The sequence below is a fragment of the Symphalangus syndactylus genome, chromosome 8 (assembly GCF_028878055.3).
Source record: "Symphalangus syndactylus isolate Jambi chromosome 8, NHGRI_mSymSyn1-v2.1_pri, whole genome shotgun sequence".
NCBI classification, from domain to species: Eukaryota; Metazoa; Chordata; class Mammalia; order Primates; family Hylobatidae; genus Symphalangus; species Symphalangus syndactylus.
In genome coordinates, this window is record NC_072430.2 from 116,185,090 (window position 1) to 116,207,557 (window position 22,468).

Below are 22,468 nucleotides of genomic sequence, written 5' to 3' on the forward strand. Positions count from 1 at the left end.
CATAGTTTGTCTAAAACTGATCATTTTATTTCCCTTCTCTTGATTCTTGAATTAACTCTCATCACATTTTTAGTCTCTGTCTCTTCATTAAATTGGTTCTTATCAAGGTCATCAGTGGTTTCCTTGCTGCCAAGTCAAACAGTAATTTCTTAGAGCTAATCTTAATCAATCTGGTGGTAGATTTTCATATAAATGATCAGTTCCCTTTTCTTGAAACACTGTCCTCCCTTGAAAGCCATCCTTTCCCTAGTTTCTTCTCTGTCTGGTCAGTCCTTTTCACTCATTTTTTGCTGTTTGCTCCGTATTACCCTGACCTCTAAATATAGGAAAGCCTCAGGACTCAATCATTGGATCTCTTCACTTTCCTACTTATGCCCTAGATAGGACGTACCACCCATCTCTTTATCTATGTAATGATAAGCAAGCATATTCAGAGATTAAAGGTAAAATAAAAGAATTTCTATTTTTATAAGCTCAAACGTAAGTCCTTTAAGTGCTGGAATTTTGTCACAAACACTTTCATATGTTTTAGAGTCTAGTTTATTGTCTCATGAAAAGAAGCACTAAATAAATGTTACATGAATAAATAACTGGATGAAAGTTTACTTACATAAATATTTACAAACTTTTTATCTTAAATCAACCCTTGATAGCACATATATCCTACAACAATCTCAGAGCTCCCTATATGCTTTTAAACTTAACAAAAGCATAATTCTAAAATATCTTTAATGGAAAGAAAATGAGAAGAGTTATTTATGTAAGGCTTCTCTGAAATGAAGCTGGTACGTGTTTAACATTTGCTTATTCCAGATTTCATAGTAATTGGTAAAATAATATTTTCTCCTAAAAGCAGTGAAACTAATCCTGAGACAAGTTGTTATTTTTCTTTGCTGGTTTTAGTTTAGTTTATCCCTCACCCTCACCACACTGTGTCCAAGTCCCAGGCTGACTAAAGCAACAGTCGTTTCTCCTGCCCTGATCCGTAACACACTAGTGATTTTTAAAACGTTAAGTAACAACTTCCTCAGTCTCTCTGCATCTTGGTGTAAACATGCAACAAAATGCAAAGGTTGACCATAGGGAATTCTGGAAAATAACAGGTAGAGTTGATGAAGCCTATCCCTCTACTTCTGTCCTTGGATCTAACGCTTAGAGCTGTGGCACTCAGTGTACTATCAAAACAGAAAGATAATAAAATGATATAGGTTCTGGTCCTGTTGTTACTGATCCATGGAACCCATGGCAACAGCTACGCTATTTCTAGACTATTGTTATGAAATAGAATAACACATAAAACTATTGGGTGAAGCCATTACTTTTTTTACTTGTAGGCAAGGAAGATACTAACTGAAAAGTTAGTATGAAAAGTGACTATGTCCAAATTTTTCACTTTTCCTTTTTTCTTGCATTTTAACTGTCAAATGCATCATCTCAAGATATTTGGATTTTTAAAAACATAAATGAAGTCAATGGGCCTTTCCTTTCTTGTTAACACTTACTATCTCTCTTGCTTCTATTACATCTGCTTCATCATCCCACTCTTCTGGTCATTGACTAGGCTTTATGTGTATCAGACTTTTCTGAACCCTTACATTGGAGGGGGACAGGGGTGGGAGCAAGTGCCTCACACATTTATAAGTAACACTAAGTAGAAGCTTGTAGCATCCTCAAGGATGCTGTCTCAGAATTGTGGAATTATATATGCTGTAATAGACAGGATATTATGTGTCATCCATTTTCAAGTAGTGATAAAATTCAAAAGTAGTAAATGTTTCCTGAACTTATACACCTCAAGCAAATATGTACTGAAAGATCAATAAAGAGAACATGAAGAAACACAGCTCTTCATTAGCATTTAATTTGGCAAAACAAGAACATCCAAGTTTTCTAATTTCTGGATCCATAGTAGATTGGAAGTAACCCAAGGAAAAAATGAGAGGGTGAGACTGTTTCTGCCACTGGGAACTTGGTGAAAAGACAAACAAACCCTCCTTTCACAGAGGCTTTTGGTCATTGCACCCCACTTTAAATAATGTTTTTAACTTAGAATTGATTAGTTTTTATATTCTAAGAGGAGGTTTATTGTGACTGAATTCACAAAAACACATTTTAAAGCATTTAATAACAATGTTTAGTAATATAACTCCTTTCTAAACTTATATAAACACCCAACCCCTAATTAGAACCCATTTCTAATTATGGTGAAACCCATTTTTTTCAAAAGCTATTGCCTAGATGATGTTATGATTCGGCAGATGCTCTGAATACAGATTCACAGCCTCCAGATAATGTAAGAGAAAAAAAAAATTGAACCTAAGCATTTCAAACAACATTGAAATAATATAATACCAAGACAAACTTTGTACTTTGCCTGAAACCATTTCATTTACATGCAAAAGAAATCATTACTACTAAGGAAAAAACCCACATCTACATGAAACATTCTCTTCCAAGCTAGAATATTAATTTTCCAATCTGTTGTCTATTTTTTATTATTAAAATTGTGTATACTATTAACAATCAGCCATATGTAATGCTATGTATTGTTTATGGACATCCAGCAGAAGATCTTTTAAAATCTCTTTGTTTTGTAAATGGTCATAATAATCCAGAAGTAATTTGGAATAAACATAATGCTTCCCTTTTAAATTTGCTAAATGAAGTATAACTATAGACTTTCTTCTTTTCAGTCTTTAAAGCTTTCAGATTGCATATCTTAATTTTTCCACTTAGAAAATTATCTAAGCAAATGACTTATCTTTACTTACAATCATGCCAACTGAGTTTATGCGAAATCTAAGTTTTTCTTAGAGCCAAGGGGGAGGAGAGTAAGAGCAGTTACTGGGTCCTAAATTCACCCTCTGGCACTGAGTTAGTTGCTGGAAAACACTAACATCTCTTCTTGAGTACTTATTGGGATCACTAAGTAAGTATGTTAGTATTTAGCTATTTGCAAACAGACAAAAACAAACAAACAAATGAATCTAAAGAACAAAAGTGTAAATTTAAGATGATATGCAATGGGTACTTTCTCATAAAATTCATGCCAGTTATGCTTTATTATCAAGTAATGACATCTGCAGTAACTTAAAGAGAAAAAGAGAGAGAGAGAGACAGATAGAGAGAAAGACAGACAGAGAAAGAGAAGCCCTCACAATCTATTATTAGTGTTTTATAAAAGGATTAGGCATTGCTATGACTAAGTTATTCTATAAATATTATTTATAATTTCAAAACTATATAGGATCAAAGCCATCCTGTGAATTGCTTATATATATATATATATATTCTTATTCCTCCATAAAAATAAATGATGTTGAAATATTACAGATACATATATCTATAACTGACCATCTAGGATTACTTGAAACCAATTAATAAATCAACAGACTTTGAAAAAGTTAATTAAACTTCTTTATCCATCAAGATCTCTGTATAACATGATTAATGGCATCATAAATGAAACTATAAACTCATTAGAAGAAATTTCTAAGTTATGCAGTCTTTGGCAACTTTTGGTGAAAAACTTGCAGCCCTTTGATGGAACCGGTCTAATTTTAGATAGGTATGAAAGATAATGATCTGTTATAAATTTATGTATTTTATAATGACACTATAATTCAAATGTTTTTTAACTCACGTTGTAACTTCTGTAATATTTAATGTGTTTTCTATTTCACTTTTTGAACAGCAATTCACATATATGAATAAGAAACTTGAATATTTTCATGTATTTTAATTAATCCCTAGCTAAACATACTTTTTTAATGCCAGATACACACACGTATATATGTTATTTATTTTATAATTTGTAAAAGGCAAAAAACTAGGAATAGCCTATCTTTCAATACGGAGTTGGTGGTAAATTGATACTAGGGAATACTAGGCAATCATAAAAAGGGACAATGTCTGTTGATCTGGAAGGCTGTCCATAAAGTACTATTAAGTGAGTAAAGTAAGTTACTGAATAATGTGTAGAGTATGCTCCCTTATCTGTAAACAAAACCCTTATTATTGTATATATGTATTAGTATGTAGAGAAATGTGTGGAAGGACTAACACATAGACATAACATATACATTTCTATTTAATACTCTAAGCATGTATTACTTTTGTAATTTTAAATTTTATTTAAAAATATATTTTAGAAAAGAATTAACCTTAAAAAACAGAAAGAGGGAAAAAAGAAAAATACCTAAAATATGATGAGCTGCTGAGCTTTAACCATCAGGATGATGAATTCTACATTTACTTGCTTTGGATTTAAAAGAAAGGCATATGGGACAAATCGATAAGGCCAGAACCATTGCTTGAAGATAAATTTAGTTACATAAGTACAATCAGAAGCCAAAGAAATTTTATTTGTAAGGGAATTCCATCATAATTTCTTATTTGAAAGCACGTAAAAACTGAAATAGGAAAAATATTTCACGATGTACTGATTTACTAGTAATCTGTACCTGCACAATTGCACAACTGCTGATGTTTGTAGTAATGATGTGATTTGGAGTAATTGTTACATATCAGCATTTTGCAATTAACGCTACGGGTATTGAAATTTGTTAATGTCTCAGAACACATACAGGATGCTGTTAGATTCTGATTATGTATTTAACAGTCTTCTAATTTAATGAGTCTAGAGTCACTGAGAGCAAACCACAACCTGTTATTTTCCATGCAAAAGTAAAATAGGGTGACCTTGAAGTTAGAGACACGTAAAGCAACACATTGCAAATTATTGATGATTTGTGGATTAATGTCAGAATATTTTAAACGCAAAAATTAGCCCAGTTTATATTTGGATTTAATATTCCAGACCATCTCTCTCCTCATACATGTACACGTCCTCCCTTTTGGCAAGATGATTTCATCTACAACCTCAGAAAGAATTTAGAATTTTACATAAACTCAACCTTTTCTTACCAAAGTTATACATTTATCTGTATCTTTTTCCTGTAATTATTTTCTCCCAATAAAATAATGAAGGAGGGAGTCTTTTCTTCTCTAAGACTAATACTTTCATATTTTCTTTGCCTCTTAATTCTTCTTTTTTTTCAGGAAATTGTTATAATTAATAATCTCTCTCCTGTATCTCCAACCTCTCACACTCTTCCAAAACAGACTCAAAATTTCACCCATTCTCAAAATATCTTTCTCTTGATATTATTCCCATTCCAACTATTTCCCAGTCTCTCTCTCTTCTCTGTCATCTACATTTCTCAAAATATATCAACACTTGGAGAAACTTCCATATCTGTATATTAAATTTCCCATTTAGCATCACTTGAATATGTCAAAGTCACTGCAAATTCAACACATCCGAAATTAAACACAGGATGACTAATTTAGCACCCTTCTACTGTGACAAATCTCAGTTAATGTTACCCCCATCCATCCAACTTTGCAAGCCAGAAGCCTAGAAAAAAAATGATTAACAGTTTCTTATCCCAATTCCTTCATATCCAGTTAATCACTAAGTATGGTATTACATTTTAAGTTCTAAATATTTTTTGAATCTTAACACTTCCCTCCATTCACTCAAATTTCTGGCTCCCCAATTCCCTGATGACTTACTCCAATAATTTCAGCCAGCCATTCACATTGATAATACTAAATATTTACACTACCAACAAGTGATTAAGTTAGAAGGTCAATTCTTGCTTCCCAATCAGCATATGGACTCACTCCCTTCTAGAACATTTTCTTCACTTGGCTTCCAGGTGGCTTCTTCACTTGGCTTCACCTTACCTGATTTCCTCCTACCTCCATCCATTCTGTCTCAATTTCCTTTGCCATACTGTACCTTTCTTATCTGTTCTGCTCATACAAATTATGGAGTATTCTAAGGCTTGTGCAGTTTTCCATCTACACTTTCTACATATGGAATCTCATTTAATGTAATGAATTTAAAGATGATTGATGACCCAGACTCCTTCCTTGAGCTCCACAGTATTATATTTATTTGCCTATGCAAAATCTTCACTCAAATATCAAATAAACATCTCCAATTTGTTATAACCTTAACAGAATTTTTTATTTTCCTCATAAAATTTGTTCCATTTTCTTTTGAGTCTTCTCCATCTCAGTTTATGACATCATTCTTACCCAGTTACTCAGGACAAAAACCCAGGTGTCATTTGTTGTATTTTTCTTTTCTTACCATCTGCATATCACATACTCATTTATAATTTCCCTCATAATGAATAATAATGCGTGTAAATAATATTAAATATATATTTATTATATTTATATATGTTATATATAAATATATATATTAAATAATATTTTCTCTTTCCCTACACAATGGATTTGATGATATTAGGAATTACATTAACTTTTCTCTCTATTCTTTCCTCAGTATCTTAACCAACATTTGACATGTAGTAAATACAATGAATATTTACTGGCTGGATATTGTGAAATAACATATGGAGGAGGGTTTGTGTTTTGTTCTGTTTTCTCCTGTTAAAAACAAATAAAATATGGTATGTTTGACTGTATCAACAGTGGGAAGAATTTTTCTTGGGAGAAATCACTTTTTACCGAACAACCAGAGCCAGATGATACACAATCTAAGATTCATAACCTATCACCTAAAATCGTTACTACTTCCAATCAATTTTGCCCAATCCCATAAATCCTACAGTATGACCTAGTGACAACAAGGAAGTGCCTGCCAAAGTCCAGCACTATATTGTCTTTTATTTTATTTTAGTGTCCATGAAATTTGAATTCTTACTTGTACTTTTGATGAGGGAAGCTGGGGATGGTAGCATTAATGCAACTAGGAACAGGTGAAAGTTGTTCTCATAGGAAACCGTAATTTTGTTTTTCAAATCTCTGCAGAATTTTAAAATAACTCTCACTTTAGAAAATATTTTTTAAAACTGTGCCTATGTTTGTTCATATATGTCTTAAATTAGTTTATCTGATATATTTTAAAAGTTATATTATCTACAATTATAGGAGTACATGCTTAGATAATGGAATTTATTGGTCCAGGATAAAATACTCTGTGTGAGAACTGCATTATAAAATCCTATACAGAGGTAGGCTTAATAGCTAAAAATTAAAACTAAGAGAAAGACATTGAGTGATTTTTTTGTAAATTGCTGAATTACTCTAAGTCTGTTTCATCATTTATGAATGACAATAGTGACTACTGTTTTTATATGCTTGTCATAAATATTAAATGTCATAGCGTAGCATACCTGATACAGATACATATTAGGATTTTCTAAAGGTGGCAAAAACAAGCTCCTAGCTAAATATAAGATTTTGGAAAAGGCATCAGTACTCTGAGAAAGAAATAAAAAACTGATGTTTTGGTTTTCCCTTTGGTCCTTTCTTTCCTGGTGTGTAGAACAATATAGCTATTCTCTCTGGGATTTGAACTCTAGGATTTGGGGGTCAGAGATTGAACAAAGGAATTGCTTTGTAAATTTATCTTGCTTTGTTCAGAAAAACGTGGTGTTTTTCCCTCGACAAGTAAACTTTTTATGGTAAAAGGTTTTTGTTGTTATTTTATTTTTACTCTTCTAAAAGTAACTACAATTATTCCATAAATGACTCAAGCATATGGAACACTTTACTCTGAGCAGAAGAACAGAATGCTATAAAAATTACATGGCTACAAGCATTCAGAATTTATTAGAGGTGAGGTTCCCTTTCCTTATCATTCATTCTTTCGTGCTGAGTTACTGCAAAATTACAACGAAATTACACCTCTTTGGGTTTAACAGTAGATGATGGCAGAGAAGGAAATCACTGTAATGGAATTTTGTTGATGAATCAAAGCACTCTCTGCTAATTAGCTCCTGCCTATATACATAGTATAGAAGAATAATTGTATGTTTATGAAAAAATGATTAGGGAATGTGCTGAGGTAATAAGAAAAAGGCATGAAGAGAGCAATTTAAGTTAATATCTACACATCATTTTATGTAACCACATCACAGAAGGGGGTCTCAGTTAATTACATTCCCCTAGTTAGACAGAAAATATGAAAAAAAGGTACTTACTTAGGATCTAATACAATATATGCCTAAATTATATGGTGAAATAAGTTCAACTCTTTTCTAAATATACGGCAGGCATAAAAACAGAAACTTTGATCTCTACTTAAGAAATCTTTTTGGTTAAGTATTGTTCATTTATAAAAACTGAAACAATGTTTTAATTAAAATATGGGCTGTAAAACAAATTTAAGACCTATGAAATACAATTCCAACCCTTTGAGTAATTTTCAATTTTAAAAGTAGGCCATAATGGGAATTCTAAATGCAGACTCAAATTATCATAATTTAATCTTCTCCTATAGAAGTTTACAAGATCTGTGTGCACATATAAATATACAGGTATATGCAATGGGTTCAGGCAAACAGATGTTTTTCCTCAAATCTGTCTAACTCATCCCATCTGTAACCTATTGAAGCTGATGAAATAAACACCCTTCTGTGAATACGCCAAATCATTCCTTCTACTATTCTTATTTTGTGTAAAACTATTACCAAAATTGAATATTAAATCAAAGTTTCATGATGACTGGGCTGGAGCAGTGCTGTCCAATAGATCTATAATACAAGCTAAATAAGTGATTGGAAGTATTCTAGCAGACATATTTAAGAAGATGAAATTAATTGTATTTATTTACCCAACATACTCATATTACTAACATTTCAACATGTCATTGACATAACACATTATTAATAAGATACTTTATATTCCCTTTTTCATACTAGTCTTCACAATCCAGTGTAGTTTTTACAATTACATAGAATCTTAATTTGCTTTAACTGCATTGAAAGTGCTTAATGGCCATATGTGGCTAGTGGTTACCATATTGGACAGGGCAGGTCTAGATCAATCTTGAGAGAGCCTTACAGGTCTGATGACTTAATGAAAAGGCCAAAATTTTATATTAACCAGGGGGTACTTTAATCAGGATTCTGTCTGTGAGGTACTGCACAATAATGCAGCATGAGCACCTGGAACCAACATGGACACTGAGACCTTACCTTACAGTATATAAATGTACAAAGAGAACCGTGGTTTTAGTTCCAAGATAATACCTTATTGCTTGCTCTAGGGCCTTTGAGGGCGAGAATATGATAATAAATTATTTGAAGATAGTTTGACCAATTGATCTCTCATACATAAAGGTGCATTTATGTGGCAAAGTTGCATGACACACAGAATAATAATTAAGTTTCCCTCAGGACAAGAAAAAATAAGAACGGCACCGTTGGAAATATTATATGCTCTAGTCCCCAAGGTAGGCAGGTGTGCTAGACAGATAGCAAAAATTGCTCCCAGGATTACAGCCACTGAAATATACACATACTTTTCCCACTTATTTAAATTCTAACCCAGGTGCTGATGTGAAAGGATTTTGCAGATGTAATTAAGGTCCCAAATTTCTTGACCGGAAGATAGAAAGACGATCAGCAAGGGCCTGACTTAATTCCATGAGCCTTCAAATCTGGGTCTATTGGTCACAGAGACAAAATCTAGGAGATTCAAAGAATAAGACGGATCTGAAGCACTGTTGCTGGGTTTTGAAGATGGTGGGGGTGGGGTGGGAAGGGCTGGTTCATGACAAGGATTACACATGGCTGCAAGGAGCTGAATGTGGTCTTGGCTAAGAATCAGCAATAACTTGGGAACCTCAGTTCTACAACTTCAAGGAACTTGGTTCTGCCAACAACCTGAATGAACTTGGTAGTGGACTCCAAGCTCTAGATGAGAACACAGGTCAGACAGCACCTTGATTTCAGCCTGGTGAGAAGATAAGGAAAAAACCCAGCTATGCCATGCCTGTAATTTTACCTGTGGAACTGTGTTTTGTTTTGTTTGTTTATTATACTTTAAGTTCTGTTTTATTTTACTGTAAGCCACTCAGTGAGTTTGAGTATAATATTAACATTTTAGGGTCTCTAGAAGCTTTGGTAGCAATGTCTGAGCATTTTGCTATCAATGTAAAAGCCACTTTTGCAACTTTGTGATACTAAATACTTCTGTTAAAGTAACCACTTTAACTGTATGAATACTAATTAACAACTGAGCTGAGACGTTTTGCTCTTCCCTTATAATTCTGTGATAACCTTGGTATTTTATGGGTACTGGGAAGTTGGGACAAAAATCATGTGGAAAAGAAGAGATTCACACACTCTCCTTCACCTCTTCAAACTCTCTCTTTTGTTTTTTTTTTTTTTTTTTTTTTTTTTTTGAGACGGAGTCTTGCTCTGTCGCCCAGGCTGGAGTGCAGTGGCGCAATCTCGGCTCACTGCAAGCTCCGCCTCCCGGGTTCGCGCCATTCTCCTGCCTCAGCCTCTCCGAGTAGCTGGGACTACAGGCGCCCGCCACCACGCCCGGCTAATTTTTTGTATTTTTTAGTAGAGACGGGGTTTCACCGTGGTCTCGATCTCCTGACCTCGTGATCCGCCCGCTTTGGCCTCCCAAAGTGCTGGGATTACAAGCGTGAGCCACCGCGCCCGGCCCAAACTCTCTTTAATTCAAAAGTAAATTTAATATATAGAACTTAGTGGACTGAGGATAGACTTATAATAAAGGTCTGTGTGCTTTTATTTATTGGACTTAAGGATCATAATACAACTGCCACTCATCTAAGGTAACCATCTGTGGATGATTTTGACCGTTTGATTTCGACATGAGTTATGAACTTAAGTTCCTTGGAGGCAAAACAAACAAGGAAAAAAATGTGCCAATTGTGAATGTGGCGCCAAGAATATCATATCATCTCTCTCATATATCACACATGGGTCACACTGCTAAAGGATTAAACTGTTATGTGACCTCTTACTTAATAACCACTATACAATAAAGTAAAAGTATGACACAGGCATTAAAATGTGACAAGAATATAAAATGTTTCAAATAGCTGCCCAAAGGAGATTTAGACAGTTAACCTGAGTCAAATGACTTTATTTTATATTGTGAAGCACCTAGAATAACTGAATTGGAGCAAGTAGCTAGATAAAAATGCTTGATATCTAGCTGTTTTAATGATTTCACAAATTTGAAAAGAGTTTTAGTCAGTTAACACGTGGACTGCTAACTAACATAAAGAAATGTTTTGCCAATAGAAACTTGACTTATTGAGATTAACAAATTTCAGCCCTAATAGAATAGGAGACTGAGATTAAAAGAAATAAACAAACCAACCAACCAACCAACCTTTGGATATATATTTGACAAAGAATCTAAAATGGATTAGAATCAAATATTCTATTCCATCAGAATCTATATGAAAATAGCATGTATGCAAGCTAAAATAAATAATATACAGAAAAGAATGAAAAAAATCTTGCTAAACATATTTTTTATAGGATTCTTGATGGAAAAGGAAAACCACCAAAGGCAAACACTATTTTTAAGGCACTTAATTCAGATAAGGGAAGTAGGGAGAGGTTCTAAAATATCAAGTATTATTTTCATTATAAGCAGCATATTCTAGGAGACTAAAGGTAAAAAAGAAATTCTATTCTATCTTATCCAATCTTCCTGAAAGAAATTCCAGCAGCAGCCTATAATATAAACAGAGTGTGGAAACCAACTCATAAATTGTAGGCTTGGGAAAGAATAACGTTGCTTAGAAAATGGAAGTTGATCAAGACTGGAAACATTTCACCTGCCTTCATTTAAATCTTCTCCCCCCGCACCCGCCCCCCCAACATCCGCCAGGCTAGTTTAGGAAACAGAATACAGTATAATGGGGTGGAGGGAATATGAACACTAAGTATTTTGAAATGGCCACATTGACATGCTCAATGTAATTTTCTGTGACTAAAAATAAACTAGGCATTTGGATAATCCGCCAGTTAAAAGATGGTTTAAGAAACTCAAAACAATTATTTTCTTTTTTGGGGGGGTCTGAGGGGGACACTGTCTCACTCTATCTCCCAGGCTGGAGTGTAGTGACATGACCTCGGCTCACTGTAACCTCTGCCTCCCAGGTTCAAGAGATTCTCCTGCCTCAGCCTCCTGAGTAGCTGGGACTACAGGCATGTTCCACCACACCCGGCTAATTTTTTGTATTTTTAGTAGAGGTGGGGTTTCACCGTGTTAGCCAGGCTTGTCTCGTTCTCCTGACCTTGTGATCCGCCCGCCTCGGCCTCCCAAAGTGCTGGGATTACAGGTATGAGCCACCGTGCCCTGCCCAAAACAATTATTTTCATTTGTAGTTTTTGTCCTCCTATTATGTAAGATTCACTTCAATCAATTGACAGATGCTTTGAAAAACTACGATGACATTTAAAAATATTACTAAATTACTGCTGCTTTCAATGAAATACACACCCACCTCATCTCAGAGAGGCAAGCATTTGTTGCAATACTGAAGACCTGAAAAAGCAGACACTTGTTACTTTCACATCTTACCCAATCTGCATCAAAATGTTCCATGATCATACACACTTTTGCAAAGCATCCAGGCTAAGGCCTTCGCGTAAATTTCAAACTTTCTTATAAACATTCCCTCACAAGTCAATTGATTCTGACAAGTCAATGCAAGTGAAGAATGGAGTCACACTGCATTATATTTAAGTTCTAAATAGGCGTTAATTAAAGATATCTAGAGTTTCCTAAAAGGAACAATTAACTATTGTTATGAATTATTTTAAATTATTGTACTTAGAAGTTTGGTACAACATTGAAATGCTTAAAACCTGAGTAATTTTGATATATCAATCCTGTAGTCACTAACCTACTGGATTAACGCCTTTTTGATATGTAAATTAGTAACTTTATGAGGCTTTCAAAGTGATTATTATGCCAACATTTCTACTGGAGCAGTAAGTACCACCAATAAACATACGCTGTATGCTGGCTATTGTGCATTATTTAATCTTCACACCAATCTTAAGGCTTATAAACATTCTCAGTTTCAAAATGACCATTATAATTCCCATTTTACAGATAAAAACCATGATAGAGCCAATATTTGAAACCAGACATTCAAGAACCCCTGCTTTTTACCTATATTGTAGGCTACAGGTGATTCTTCTTAAAAATGATGGGCTGTACTTTCTGTATCATCTATAAACAGTGACTGGCCATGTCACCTATTTATGATAAGGCTAATCTGCACTAGGTGTTTTAGTCTGAGATTACTGGAATCTCAGAGTGAATATGTCCTGGAAACCGAAGTAGACAAGAGGATTGAGAATTCCAATCATGCTTTTGTTTAAAGTTTGAAAATATTAAATCTATAACAAGATACACTATGATTTTGAGTTAACCTCAATTACAAGCATTAAGGACTATAAGTGATCTATCGACGTGCTTTTAACCTTTTCTCTGCCTCTACATATCAGCCAATGACCTACCATAATTAGTATCAGTGGTCAACATTGTAATTGAGATTCTCAAGGTGAAGAGAGAGAAATGCTCTCTCTTCCTTCAAGGAGCCCATCAAAAGGGCTTTAGGCACACATCAAAGCTCCTGGTGTGACTTTAGAGACCTCTCTCCTCCCCCTGGGAAGCACGTTCTCTCACCCTCAACGTTTGAGAATTTTTTATATATAGAAAGATAATAAGTAATAACACTTATTGAGTGACTTCTAAGCCAGGCACTGTTCTAAGGACACATTCAATCTTACAATTTATGAACTATATTAGTATTCTCATTTTATGCATGAAGAAAGCGAGGCTCAGATAATTTAAGGAACTTACCCACAGTCACACATCTAAAAATGGTAGAGCCTGGCTCTGAACTCAGAAAATCTGACTCTAAAGACAGAACACTTAACCACTGTACTATATTACCCCTAACTAGTCCACTGGAATAACTACATAATTATAAGAAAATCATCAAAGCAAATGTGAAAACTGTTCAAGCTGATAATGCAGTTGCTCTGCCAAGGTCTCAAGAAGGAAAATTTCTTTCTTAAATATAGGAACAATTTAAGATGAACGTTGGCTTATAAAACTATACTTTAGGCCTTCAGCACTCTCTCCCTGTCTCTAATTTTTTCATAATTTTACCTTGCTCTAAATAACTATACTAACTAGTCTTGATTGTGCCCAAGTGTCACAGTGCCACTGTTGTAGAAATCAATTTACTCTAGCATGTGCTTCGCTTTCTTTTTAGAATTTAATTTTTCTATTCATTAAAAATGATATATTAAGATGACATATTTATTTTAAAAACATGTAAAGGCAATAACATACGAATGAAGAAATTATGACTAAATTCAGTGACACAGATTTGAATCTCATAAATACAATAGTTCACAAAAGAAGCCAGATGCATAGAATACAAACTGTATGACTAAATTTATATAAAGTGAAAAACCAGGCAATCTGACCTATGGTATTACAATTCAGGACAGTGGCTACCCTTGGAATGAGGTACAAGGTAGCTTCTAGGGCTCTGTTGCCATCTTGTTTCTTGATCTGGTTAATGGCTACACAAATGTTTCATTTTTGGAAATTCACTGAGCTTTACAATTATGTTTTTTGTACTTTTACACTATGTACACTTCAATACAAGGGTTTACGTTAAAAGGCAATACTTCATCCAAAATTCCCATTTTGTTAACTTTAGTACTACTTTCTCTCTCCTAAAAGGATGTAATTAATTTGTTTCATAAATAAAGCTAACAATATCTCTACATAAGATGGTAATGTTATATAGGAAATGTTTTATGAGATATTTTAAAAGTCAGTTTTATTGAGGTATAATTTATATACAGTAAAATGTACAGCTCTACAATTTTTGATAAGCACATGCTTTTGTACAACCATCACCATGATCAAGATAGAAGAATAGTTCCATTATCTCCTCAAATTATCTCCTTCCCTTTTCCAGTCAACCTTATCCCCCGGTCTCCAGCTCTTGGCAACACTTCTGTCCTGATAATTTCACCTTTTCCAGAATGCCATGTGAATGGAATCACACAGTATGTACTTTTTAAGTCTGGTTTCTTTCACTTAGTGTAATATATTTGAGATCCATCCATGTTGTTGGGTGTATCAGCAACTCGTTCCTTTTTATTCTATTGCTCAGTAGTGTTACAATATATAGATATGCCACAACTGAAGAACATTTGAGTAGTTTCCAGTTTCGGGTGATTATGAAAAAGCCACTACAAACATTAGTATATAGGTTTTTGTGTGGGAATGAGTCTTATGTTTTGTTTTTAAATTCCAAGTTATACTTTTACCTGCACAAAATATTTTCTATATTGCCTTTATGTTAATTCTTATACCTAGAGAATATGCCAACCAGTTAAAAATAATATAAAATCAGAAATTGAATTAAATTAAATAATAAATAGATAGATCAGCTTTTGCAAATTCCTTCCTTATAAATATTTTTGTAATCATCTATTGAATTAAGAGCAAAAATATTCTATTAAAGGTATATGTTAATAACTCAAAATCCTGTTTAGACAACACAAATTAAAAATCGAGGCTGGGCACGGTGGCTCACGCTTGTAATCCCAGTACTTTCGGAGGCCAAGGCAGGCAGACTGTCTGAAGTCAGGAGTTTGAGACCAGCCTGGCCAACATGGTGAAAACCCATCTCTACTAAAAATACAAAAATTAGCCAGGCATGGTGGTGGGCACCTGTAATCCCAGCTACTCAGGGGGGCTGAGGCAGGAGAATCACTTGAACCCGGGAAGTGGAGGTTGCAGTGAGCCAAGATCATGCCATTGCACTCCAGACTGGGCAACAGAGTGAGACTCAGTCTCAAAAAAAAAAAAAAAAAAAAATCGATGGTGTTACTAACTGAGACTCTTGTATCACAATGAATGAAGGAAAAAGAAGTAAGAAAGTTGGCTCGAGAAGGAAAGTTTTTTATGCCTCTTTCAAAACTTCCTAATTTGATATATTATGAGTTATAAGATATTATAAATTTAATCCAACTGGTTAGTACTTTTTGTTCATGACAACTAGGAAAGGATTTGAGCGACAAAATGGAAACATGGTAGATGTTACCTAGCATGTTGTGGTAAAGTGGAATGGCCCGTCCATGGGTAGTAAATGCAGTCATGACTAGTGGGACCGTTACACCTGCAGGCAATTACAAAACAGAAAACATCATTCTCCATCCACAGTGACATGCACACACATGCACCAGTGCTCACACATGGAGCCTTGGAGGAAGAACATGGGAAGCAAGCACACCAAGTACCTATCCATCAGGCCGATGCAGTCTTCAATACTTGAGCCTATGCACCTGCAGAAAATGCAAATTTAAAAAAATACAAGGGGAAAAAAATTAGTCATTTAAAAAATCAGTAAAATAAATATTGATTGTCTCGAATTCTTATAATTATTAGACTATTTTGGAACACAATGAATTTCAAGCCAGGAAGATTTTTGCTTGATGAATACACAGAAATGAATTGCCATTATCAACGAAGTGGAATGCAAAGAAATGCCCAAAGTTAAAGGAAATTTTACATTGGTTCTGTGAATAACTTCCAAACGTACAGCTCACTTCTAATACTTTCAACTGATATGCATCATACATGATTACATGTCTCAACAAATAAGTTGATATTTCAATGACTATAATTGTTTTCTTGTGTATGGTTTCTTCTTAAAGGCCTTAAGTTTAAATTAAAAAAAAAATAAGAAAACCATGAGCAATTCAATATAATATAATAACCTGATGCTCAATGCTCATTAAAGATTGATTTTGGCAGAAAATGAGTCAACATGCTTTAATGCTACTCTCATGGATACTTTACATAATCACATTATTCTGATTCTTGGTTGTGCCTGTCTTTAAAAGATACTTATCTTAAACATGAATTTATTTTAAAAGAAAATTAACTGGTTTCACCATACTGCAGTTTATCTTGACACTCTCTTTTAAAATAGCAATGCCATAACAGGCAAACAAAAACATAATAATGAATGTTTTAACTACCATAATAACGAACCCAAACTACCATAATAATGAACTCAAACAATAATAGATAAATAAATACTATGTAAGGAAATGAATTACCTTTAAGACCCAGGTAAGTAAAGAATACACTGAGACTAACATTTACATGGAATTACATAAGTACACAGAATTCTAATGTGCAGTCCCTAGAATTTCATTTTGAACCAATATAGAAGTATTATTTCTTTCATCTTCCAATATATTTGAACTCTTTTTCTTTTCCTTTTCTCCCATCAAAGACATATATCTCCAGAACATTATCAAGATCCTTTTTATAGTTATGATTTATAGAAGTGCCTTATTTCACTGGTAATAAAGATTACATATATTTCCAAACTTTTAATTTTCAAATTTGTAAAAGAAGCTGAAGATAGGATCATCATATAATGATGTAAAAAGGTGCCAATGTATGAGGCCAGTCTACCCATTATATATTTAAATAAGTCTAAACATTGGTGAACTAATACAATATCCCTAGAATGCCAATTAAGTCACTTATCTCACTGTCTCATACACATTTGTTATAACATTCCTGCTAGCTGAAAAGTTGATTTTTGTTTTCGTTCGGAGTAGCGCAGACAAATTTTAACCTATAGAAATCGAGAGAATACACCTATATGAAAAGTCTTTTAAAAAGCAACTAAAAAGGAAAAAAACTAGAATACATAGCATTAAATTGGTATTATATATAATCTATAGTCAAAATCATTTCTAAAAATGGAAAATTACTAAAAAGCCTCCAATTTGTCTTATATAATTTTCTTTTCACTATATTCCAAATAACTTGTTTTTTTCTAACTTCCTGCTCCATCTTCTTGAAAATGATTTTATACCATATTATCATTTTGTTAAATTAAAAGTCTGCTTATTAGTTCCAAGTGAGAATCTAAAAAGGTATGGCTAGTTTGCAATCCATCTTTATAATAACCCTTGAAAGATTAAAAAAAATTCAAAACTAAAATTTAACTTGAGGGAAAAGTGTGAATATGAAAGATACTCATTCATTAAAAAAAGCCCTGCGTTACATGTCTACTAAGTGTTCCTGGTATTTCTAAGAGCTAGAGGGAGAAAAAAAGATGAATTAGACATTTTTCTATTCTCAATGAGCTACGAATTTAATGAAGGAGACAGATGCATAAACAGATGTGTATTGAATAATGAGATAAATGTAATAAGAAACATGAAAAAGTGGTTCAGGGTAGTGTGGAGGGTGGACACCTAGAACCACCCTAGAAGGGCATGATAACCCTCCTGGGGGAGGTAAAAAGCTGAAATTTAGAGTGCTGCGAGCTGGAGTTGGGGTGGTGGTGGTTTCTGCAGGAGCAAAAGCACAGACCTGAAGAAATGTATTGTATATGCAAAACAACTACAAATAATTCTTAGTAGCTGGGGAGCAAAATATGAGGCAATAGGAAGAGGAGAAAAAAGAAGTTAGAACATTAGGTGGGAACCAGATTTTGAGAAATATTTGCTTAGTAACAATCAATAGAAAATCACTGTAGGGCTTTAAAGAAGTAGTGAAGTTGCTAGATTAGTATTTTCAGTAACTCTCCTTGCCCTGTGGACACTAGTCAGCTGGCAGCCAGGCCAACTCGTTTGGCACAAAGACTACTTTAGTCCATGTAAGAGATGATGGACTAAACTAGAGAAATGGTAACTGTGATGGAGGCAGAAGGACAGACTCAAGAAATACCTCAAAAGATCGGGGGAATAAAAAAGAGCAGTTGATTCCTGATTTCATGAAAGTAAAATATCAAAGGAGTTAAACAAGACTTACATTTCTAGCTTTGCTAATAGTGGTACCATCATTGAGAGAATCCAAGAAGATGAATATGTTTCTTCCTGTATGTGTTAGGGGATGAGGAGTTGATAATTTCAGTTTTGTGTATCTAGAGTTTAGTATGGCTGTCCTACATCTAGGTAGAAATGTTTATCAGCAGTTGGAAAGATGAGTGGCTAAGGGGGAAAGAAGGCATGAGTATAATGATCAATCTTGAAATAGCATGTAGGAGAAAGTTGAAACCATGTAAGTGAATAGATGGCTAAAGAAGATATAAAAAATGAGAAAAGCAGAGGCTGAAGATGGAAACCCAAGGAACCCCAACAGTATACGACATAAGATGAGTTCTTTGTGCCAGAAGTGTGGGAAAATATAACTGAGTAAAACCAATTAACTGTAGTCTCATGGAAGTCAAATCAGAAAAAGAACTTCAAGAAAGAAGGAGTGGTCATCAGTGTGAAAGGCAGAGAAGTCTGGTAAAATAACTCTTAAGATAATTTTACTTGTCATTGTCATGGTCACTAGAATTTAGGTTTTTGTGAGTTGAGAAGCAAATTGGAGACAGAAAAATAGAGGCAGGGGGAAATGGCAGGGAGGGACTGAGGGAGCAGGATGCAGGGTCAAGAAAAGTTGTTGAGGGGATTGTGTAGGATATTTGAGATTCAAACCAATTTTTAAACTGAGAATGAAAGAAAAAAATGAAAGACAAAGAAAAATAAGAGTATGACTGAAGTGGCACCATTCTTTCTAAATACAAGCCGCTGAAAACTAAAATATGTATATTGTTTTTCAACTCTTTGTATTTTCTGTAAGCAACTAATTACTACATGCAATTTGCATCCATTCAGCAAGATCATAGAACAACAGAAACACTAAACTTTTGAAGAGCCAAAATCACAAATAAGTAACTGAATCAAAATCTAGAATAATAGAATTATAAAAGAATAGTGTTTCAAAGTAGAATACTTACAGAAAATTAGAAAAATAAAACACAATATGTCTAATTAACAAATTCCAAAAGAATATCTAAAGTTCTGAATATTAAACTGTTTAACCTTTGTTAGTATATAATGACTTGTAAGTTCCCTGACGTACTCATTTAACCAACCTAGTTTAGATATTTTGATAAAATCTTTAAATTTTGAAATAAAAATGAAGGAAATTTAAAAATTTTTCCATTAAAAGATTATAGACAAAACTTCCACAAGCAGCCCATCTTTCCTTCTCTTGATGAATAAAAATTATTTCATTATATCAGTTTAAGAATATTTTATAAACGAATAAAAAGATTAAGGTACATGTGACATTTAATAATATAAAATCATTATTCTAATATCAACAAAAACATGCAATGAGATTTTTAAAAAGATGCTCCATAAAATATCCATTTCATTCCAAGTCTAAAATGCAGGTTTGGTCTGATACAAAACCAAAGTTAAACTGACATTAAATGAGCACATACTCAAGTTATATTAGTGAGGAAAAAATCATCTTTGCCCTCACCGCAATTTAATTACATTAGTTAAGTTTATAAATCTTTAAAAAAATTCTATCTTGCTAATTTGAAATCTGAACATCATTCCTAAGTTTTAAATTCTTGCTCATCTTTCAAAATACTGTGGAGAAGGGTCTGGTCTCAAACAGAGGATATAAATTAAATAATATAAATTTACTGGACTGTGAGTTCATTGAGGTCAGAAGCTGTGTCTTGTTCATTTCTGAATTTTCCTATCACTGTATGTGATGCAGAGCAGATATCCAATATAACAAAGTTGAAGAGTGAATAAACTAAGAAAAGGCTGTTAAAATAAAAATTCTCTAGTCAAGGTAAGAAGAGACACACTTGTTGTTTCCACGGATATTAGTGAGAATCTTCTGATAAGGACTAAATAGATGACCTATTTTAAAAGTGTCTAGAGAGCCTGTTAGAGCCATTATATTTAATGTACTTTTAGAGTGGTAAAAGTGCTTTTAAAGTATGACACAGATAACTTTATTTTCAGAAAAATCATTAAACAGTATTCAAAGTAAGTACTTTAATTGTAAAAATTGTGATTTGAAAGACTATTTTCATTAATCTGGTTTTTGAATTATCTGATCATATAGGCATATAAAAGAAAAGCTGTTTTCCAAAGTAGAACTGGCCTGGTGAGCTCACAGTTACTTATAGGTCGATTATTACGCGTGTTTAGGAATAAAAATAGTCACTTGCTCCATCTTCCTCACTGCTCCTGTGGTTTTCCTAGGAAAATATTGTATCTGTATGCTCAATTTGGAAAGAAGGGACTGACTGCACAGAACACCTTTTTGCTTCAGTAAAATATCTCAAAGCACAATGTTGCACTGCAGTAGAGTATATATGAGGATTTAGGAATTTAGGAATCACATCCTTCGGAAATTCCTGGGACTAGAATACTCTGGGACTAGAACCACAGCATTTTTACGAAGTGAGTGAATCTGGACAATATAGAAGGTATTTTAAAAACAGGATGGCAGAAAGCTAAATGAAAACAGAGACAAAAATCCTTCAGGATTAAGTCAGTCATTAGAGAATGCATTTACCTTGGAAGATGCCAGGGAGTACAATATTCAAATTCTGTCTCAACTTAATTCTGCAGCTGCAAATTGCTAAAGGCGTCTTTTTTTCTGTTCACTTAGAATTCCCAAATGCTCTGGTGAGATTTCTTCCCCATTACACCTTCATCCTTCCTTTTGACTGAGATCCAGATTTTGTTGCTACCATAAACTAATCTCTTTTCATTGCCTCATATTTCTACTCCCCCCCACTATATATGTTTATTATTATTATATAATAATGATTTAAAAGGGCAGAGAGGAAGACACACCAGCCATGCATCCAGACTATGGCTCTGTGATCTCGCTTTCATTTCCCTAATGGCCTCATCGTAATTAGATTTGCAAAAACAGCAAAAGGTCTCATTTTGAATGGCAACAGCTGTTGACATCAACATTATATTGAATAATTTACTGGTTTAATTTCAGCTGCAAAACAATAAAATTCTCTTGTGGATGATTTTAGCAGGCAAAGTTTTCTCTTTCTGTTGTTGACTCTTTCTTCTGCTCCAGCAGAACCAGTTGTGTTTTTTTTGTGACTCTTAACTCAAGTGTGCCAAAAACTCACAAGGGGAGCAGTTTATCACCTCTAGATTCCTTGAAGCAAAGTGTCTGTGTGACTATTTCAGTACCCTAAATGTATATGTGCTTATATGTCAACTAGTGAATTGGCAATTACCACTTCCAAGGTGAATTTGAATTTGAATGGCAGAATATTACTTTACCTTTTGAGGATCTGCCACTTCACAGAGTGAGTTAAGCTTATTTCTTGACCTGCAGGAAATTGTAGCAACATCTGCAAATTGATGTTTTCTTGGCAAGAAATGATGTCGCTTGCTTAACTTCAGTATCCCCTAACAGCTATCCCTTAATCTGGCAGAAAATCTCTTTATGGAATCTCACACTTTCCTGCCAGATATAAAGTACCCAAGCTGATTCTCAACTACAAATGTGTGTGTGTGTGTGTGTGTGTGTCTGTATGTGTCTGTGTGTGTGTGTTTATATGTGTACGTGCACATGCCCATAGGCATTCACAATGGAGAAAAGGCTTTATGGGCAGGAGGAGGATGGCGAATGTAACACTGCTTTCAATTACAAATTATTCACCTTCCGGAGGAATGAAAAGGAAAAATCTTTACTAAAATAGATTTGTTATCTCTTAAGAAATAGTTGTTGGAATTTGTTA

General features: G+C 33.9%; 1 protein-coding gene across 4 annotated transcripts in view; it reads right to left on the minus strand.

The window, feature by feature from the left end:
• ERBB4 (erb-b2 receptor tyrosine kinase 4) overlaps positions 1 to 22,468 on the minus strand; it is a 1,169,745-nt gene that overhangs the window by 268,348 nt on the left and 878,929 nt on the right. For 3 of the 4 annotated variants that reach the window (XM_055290486.2, XM_055290484.2, XM_063645677.1), the window contains one exon: positions 15,968 to 16,042. In XM_055290486.2, the coding sequence (XP_055146461.1) occupies positions 15,968 to 16,042 (75 nt within the window). Of the gene's footprint in view, positions 1 to 15,967; positions 16,043 to 16,163; positions 16,209 to 22,468 lie in introns of all 4 variants that reach the window. The other variant, XM_055290487.2, reaches the window with a different exon arrangement.